This window comes from Choloepus didactylus, chromosome 12, assembly GCF_015220235.1.
Source record: "Choloepus didactylus isolate mChoDid1 chromosome 12, mChoDid1.pri, whole genome shotgun sequence".
NCBI lineage: Eukaryota > Metazoa > Chordata > Mammalia > Pilosa > Megalonychidae > Choloepus > Choloepus didactylus.
The window spans coordinates 59736599-59742971 of NC_051318.1; the positions used below are offsets into that span (position 1 = coordinate 59736599).

At 37.8% G+C, this 6373-nt stretch overlaps 1 protein-coding gene across 7 annotated transcripts in view; it reads right to left on the minus strand.

The window, feature by feature from the left end:
• The window catches only part of SCEL (sciellin), a 121790-nt gene extending 116019 nt beyond the window's left edge, over positions 1–5771 (minus strand). For 6 of the 7 annotated variants that reach the window (XM_037799963.1, XM_037799964.1, XM_037799962.1 and 3 more), the window contains exon 1: positions 5265–5771. In XM_037799963.1, coding sequence (XP_037655891.1) covers positions 5265–5287 — 23 coding nt within the window. In that variant the 5' untranslated portion in view covers positions 5288–5771. Of the gene's footprint in view, positions 1–2161; positions 2297–5264 lie in introns of those variants that run through there. The other variant, XM_037799965.1, reaches the window with a different exon arrangement.
• Between the last annotated feature and the right edge of the window lie 602 nt (positions 5772–6373).

A 6373-nucleotide genomic window follows, 5' to 3' on the forward strand; every position in this document is an offset into this window, starting at 1 on the left:
AGCCAAGGATTTTCTCACCTCCCTCTTAAGGAATGCTTGGAGTAAATGCCTGAATCACATGGGATATTATCAGTTAAGCAATGTTTGTTCAAATTAATTTCTTAGTGAAGTTATCTGTAGTTCATTCCACAGCATGAGTTCAGTCACTCAAAACATATTCTCTTTGTTTTCTTTACAAAGTCCCAGGTGGGGAGGGGGTGGGGTGGGGGCTTATCTCTCAGGTATTGGGCAGGGAAGGCAGGAGCTACAGAATGGTGGTTGAGGGGAGGGATGTTCCCACTGGAGGGAACACACCCCACACCCACATACCAGGTCCCCTCCTTCCTAAGGGCCCAATGCCTCCTGAGAGTAAAACCCTGTGAACATAATAAATAACAAGACTGACTCCACAAGACGCAAATTAAAAATGTATCCCATTATGTCATAATTATACCATACACACTGTGATAACATTTGCAAGTTTTGCTAACTAAGGAACTTCTCATTCCCCAAACCATTTGTAGTACTTTTATAAAGATGGGTTACAACTCACTTATTGTTACAAGGTGTTTTAAGTGAAAGAAATTTGAAAAATCATGGAGAAAATTCAGTAAGATAAAAGTCAGGTGATCTGGCTTCTCGTTCTGGTTTTGTTACTCTGGTTCTGGCCATTTGTTTAAAACTTATATGTTTTGTTTTCCTCATCTATAAAATTCATGAGTTAGACTGAATTCAAAAATTATGTCAAGTAGATCTAAGAGTTACATGAAGTTAAAACTTCAATAAAAATTGTGGCCTGTTTATCTGCATTATCTGTACATCCTGACACTTGTCCAGATGTTTTACTAAAATTTTTTACTGATGTCATATCTCAGTTTTCTCAAATTGATTTTTCTAATACTTCAAACACTGTAGTACAGTAAATATCAGAAAGACCATATCTGTGTTACAAACTGCATTATTAACCTAACAACTTCAAGGTGGGGAAACATATCTCCTGACTCTACTTTTATATATTGAAGATCTCATTTCAGGAAAAATAAAATTATAGTCCACAAATGCTATACGTTTGGGATTACTATAAATATTTAAAAGGCATTTTACAAAATTCTTCAGTAAACCGTTGCAAATCCAGCACCGTTATATCTAAACTCTGAAGCTGCGGATGATCTGGTCAGAAATGGGAAGCCAAGAAAGCTCCAGAACTTAAGGCAGAGCCAGGAACACTGCGGGGACAGCCACCCTGGACGACACAGAGCTGCTAGTTGCAGACTTCAAGTGCTGCCCACCCCCCATTTGTGTCTGAGTCCCACAGCTGTGTATCATAAATGGAAATGGTGGGGAAAAAAACACGCCAGCTTAGCAATTAATTATAAAAGAAAACCTGGTTATAATAACTTTTCTATTTTTATCAAAGGGCTTCCAAAACTCATTTTTCCAGACTAAGATATGAAGAAAGCTTGAAAATTGCCCCCATATTAATTAATCACTTCTTATGATAGAACTCAAGCTGGGACACAAAGAAGTTGGCAAAATGCACAAGAATCCCTAAGGGGAACCATAAACCCTCACCCAGCTTCCCTGTCTTTACTCCCTGGTACATCCATCTAGAAATGCTGATTTTTCTCATTTTGGAGGAGAGGGTGGAAGGGCATGTGTTTGGCATCTGTCTTTCATAGCTCAGCAACTTGCAGATGTTTTTAGCAGTCAAGGAAAAACAAATACGACATATAATCTGTAAAACAATATAGTTCAATAAATAATTTCACTGAAACCATCATCTGTGAAAACAGAGAGGTCCTTTAAAAAATGTTTTTATATTCACTTGAGAAAACAGACCAGTGAGTGCTGGTCCCTTGCCTTAAAGAATTTACTATCCTTATGTGTGACAGGATTCACCAGCTGACAGCTCCCACACAGAAACTCAAACAGGCTCTCATCTCTGTGAGACTGTAAATGTGTAAAATTGCCAAGAAGTTGAAAGCAATGCGATCTAAAAGCACAACAAGGAACAGCAGAGCTGTTGATGAGTAGAACAGCTCTTTGGAAGCTGTCAAAATTTAACTTGAAAAAAGGCAAAGATAATACAGTAAATTCTAATTTTAGTCATTTGGAAAGGGAACAGGGAAAGTGATGTAAGTAAAGCAGATGTATTTATGCTCACAAATATAATTCAACTTACCTGTCTTGAGCAGAAAAGTAGGACTTTGGGGGCAAACAGCCTGCAGTGTTTTCTCAGGTGGAGCCAGCTGAAATTAATGTGTAACTGGAGTTGCCTGAGTGTAGTTTCAGCCTCTACCTGACTGTATTCATGACCCGTTCAGAGGCTTCTCTCAACAGCTGAGTCACTCAGGGAAGGAGGTGGGTGGTGTGAAATAGGGTGTCACCTTGTACAAACACCAATTCAATTAAAACAGTCTCACTCACAGACCTACTGTCTTTGTTGAATCCTTCTTATAATTTATGGCCTTGCTATGCCAATTAAAAAAAAAAGTGCCTCTGTTACCACCTTTCAACTGCCATCAGCAATGCACACAACTATATTACTGACAAGGTGGCACAGTACCCAATCTATTGTGAGGTTTGCTTAAAAAAAAAAAACTCAAGGAAGAAAGAATTTCTATCTGCTCATAGTACCTTAAAAGCTGGGACACACAAGCACAGGAAGTTCACTACCTGAAGGAACCGAGTTTCTTTAGGAAAGAAAAGTCCTCAGGAACATGAGGGAATCAGGAAATATTGGGAATGGAGTCTGTTACACAAATTCTACACATGGAATATTTCATAATACCTTGAGAGGAAAAATATCCTGAGAATATATGAATTTTGATCCTTGTATTATTTCACCATACAAAGAAATGTCAAAAGGACTCTGGATACTTCTTTCGTATCTGAGGGCAGTTTCAAAGCCTGCTTCCTGAGTGGAAGAAACAATGCACAAAAGCCATCCTAGATGGAGGCTCCTATTCCAGTACTGAAATGCACCTTCCATGATGGCCAGCAAGGATTTAAGGAAACTTAGCAAATCTCAAACACTGCTGAAAGGAGTCAGACCATTAGAATTTCCAGGGTCATCATTATTCATCTGTTACATCAACAATTAACCAGTTAGGCAGCTCCTGGAATGACAGTCTACGTGAGCTATGTCCACATAAATGGTATAACCAAGAAGCAGAAACGCTCAGCATGGAGGGCACAGGCAACTGCAATAGGCAGTCAATAAGAACTAGGGGATCACTTCCTTAATGTTTCCTTATTCTGGGCTAAAGATTTTGAAAATCTAAAATGGAAAGTGTTTAAAAGTATAACATATATGCAATCTATTCAATCCTTCTATGGAATTTTATATACCCAAATATTTTTTTAAAGGTTTCACTGGTTCTACCATTAGATTGGATGTTTATATTACAAATTAAAGGACTGAAAAACAAAAATCTGTCTTGGCTTAGCTCAAAAAATAAATTAAAAGATATATACAGCATTAGAACTTAGCCACCAAGAAGGGCTAAAACAGATTAAGGGCCACCTTGAAGGGACAAGTAGTAACTTATATTAGAGAATGTTTAAAGGTACATTTTATCCTTCATAAAATATAGAACCATAAAAATAAGGTTTTAGCTTGTAAAGAAGTAAAACACAGCTGTGTTAAGTATGTTAAGTACATTTAAGGCATTTGTACTTCCAAGCAATTATTTCTGCCTGTAATGGAAATTTTCTCTTGCATCTGATACTAGGACATCCTTACCGCTAAGCCACAACAGTGTCTTCTCATTTAGAACAAAATCTCTGAAAAAAAGGGGGCTATTTCTAAACACTTCGACAAAATTCAGACCTTTTCATGCTAAACAGACACTCAATAAAGAGACTGCCTAGAATTCAGAATCTCAATGTTTGAAGAGGTTGAATTAACAATGTGTTGGGGTGTGGAGGTGGCCTTACAGGCATGTCCTGGGTTTCACTCAGGACTTGAACTGGGAAACCTTGAATATGCTTAGAATAACTTTGGTTCACCAGGCCTATTTCAGTACGAGAGTCAGAGTTCTTGAGTTTCTTTAGAATATCAGCTTCTTCTTGGCTGGGATGGTGAATGGACTTGATCTCAGGTGGCAACACCAACTGATTCATGGTGGCTGAGAGGAGGGATGTGATGCAGTTTGTAAAGCAAGTTTGGACTCACCAGGAGAGAGTGCCATGGTTAATTACCCACATCTTCACATGTCTTGGATGAGGTTATATTTGCTGACCTTGTATCATAAAATAGAGACATTGTTTTGTCTATATGTGTCCAGTAGAACAATCAGCAAAATGTGCACATACTGCTGCATAAGACTGAAAATAACACACACTACATAGCACTTTTCATTTACCAGGCATTTTTCAAGACACTCTTCATACATTAATTTAATAATTGCTATTAAATGACTGTCACCTCCTCACCACCAATAGATTCCAAAACTGATATTGAAAATGGCAATTAATACAAACAGGATAAATCAACATCTCAAAGTTCTCTAATCTACTATGCTGTGACTTTAAGGGTTTGAAAGGTAGAAGGCTCCATTTTCCTCCACGATGGAGAAAATAAATGTATGTGCACATTAAAGCAAAGGAGATATCATTAGGGTGATCAGTACAGAGCCAGTTTCTCCTTGGCTGAGAGTAAACAGATGCCAGAATTAATGAATTACCCCCAGTGCTGCAAGAGCCAGTGCATCACTAATATACTTCAATGGCACCAACGTGCTGTGGACAATATTTTGAATGAGTAATATACTTACATTGTTCAAAAATTTTAAAGCATAAAAAGGAATACCGTGAAAAGTCTTCCTCTTCCTCCAAACTTCCTTCTTCAAAATAAAACTACCATTATTAGTTTCTTCTGGGTCCTTCCAGAAACTTTTATGCAAACATAAGATACAGTTATTTCCTCCACTTTTTACACAAATACTTGTATATTATGCTGATCTAAATCTTGCTTTTCTCCTTAAACATTATATCCCAAAGATCTTTTCATATTTGTGTTTTTCACACCTGCTTGGTATTCCATTGTTGTATATTCCATAACTTATTTCATCAATCCATTATTAATGGACATTTATGTCTTTTCTAAACTTCTGCTAACAAATGGTATGGCATTGAATAACACTGTACATAAATTAATGGGCAGCATGAGTAAATATATCTGTAAGATAAATTCTTAGCAATGTGATAGCTGGGTCCAGGGATTTATACATTTTAGCTCTGATAGATAAATATTGCCAAATTGCCTTCTATGATGGACTTACCCATTTTTCCTTCTTATCCTCATTTATATCTTCTTTGAATGATTTGTTTATTTAACAAACATTAAATACCTACTATGCTCCTAGAATTATTTCAGTCCGAGGGGACAGGAAAATCAATGAGGGACAGTACTTACTCCCCAAGAATGCACAATTTGTTTGGGGAGACAGACATTGGATTAAATAGTTGTAATTCCCCATGGTAATTCCCCAATTTTCAAGGTCAAGCATAGCATAGTGAAGAGAATGAAGAATTCTACACGGACCCGAAATGCAATATTGAGGCCAACTTTTGAAGTTTGAGTGGATGATTATTAGATGCTTAAGAGGGAAAACAGCTATCCATCCACACAGTCATCGTAGATCGTTCTCTTAATGCCTTCTGAATTTCAGTTTAATCACTTAATTTCAGTTTTGCAATCTGAGGCACGGCAACTACACTGCTGGTCCCACTAATGAGAGAAGGAGAAGCAAAGATACAACTGGGTAAGCAGGTCCTGCAACCAGCAATCCTTGACAGCTGTCATTTGAACCTGAAGAGAGAAGACATAGCAGTTAGACTTCCAAATTTCAGGACAAGGTGCTACCATACTGGAAGATGAAAGGTTAAAAAAAAAAAAAAAAAAAGGATTCCTCCTATTTTCCTGGACATCTGACTCTGACTCAGTTCCTCTAGAACAGCAGTTCTCTACTGGGCATGATTTTGATCCCTTCCACCCACTTCTGGGGACATTTGGCAATATGTGGAGATATTTTTGACTGTTACAATTGTGGGGGAGGTTGTTAAAGGCATTTAGTGGGTAGAGGCCAGCGGGACTGCTAAACATTCTACAATGCACAGAACAGCCCCCCGCAACAAGGAATTGTTTGAGCCAAAATGTCGATAGTCTTTAGATTGAGATTTCCTATTCGAAAGATTTTCCATTTTCCTCCCTCCATTTCTTGACCCACCAAAACCAGCAATTTGAAGCCGCGGAAATACCAGCTCATTTGAGAATTATGTGCCAACATTTTCCTAGTCTTATTGTTTTCTGTAGATAAACATGAGCTATGCTGCAAATATAGTGTAATCTTCCTGGCCACAGGCTGAAATAACCAGTTCCACAGAGATT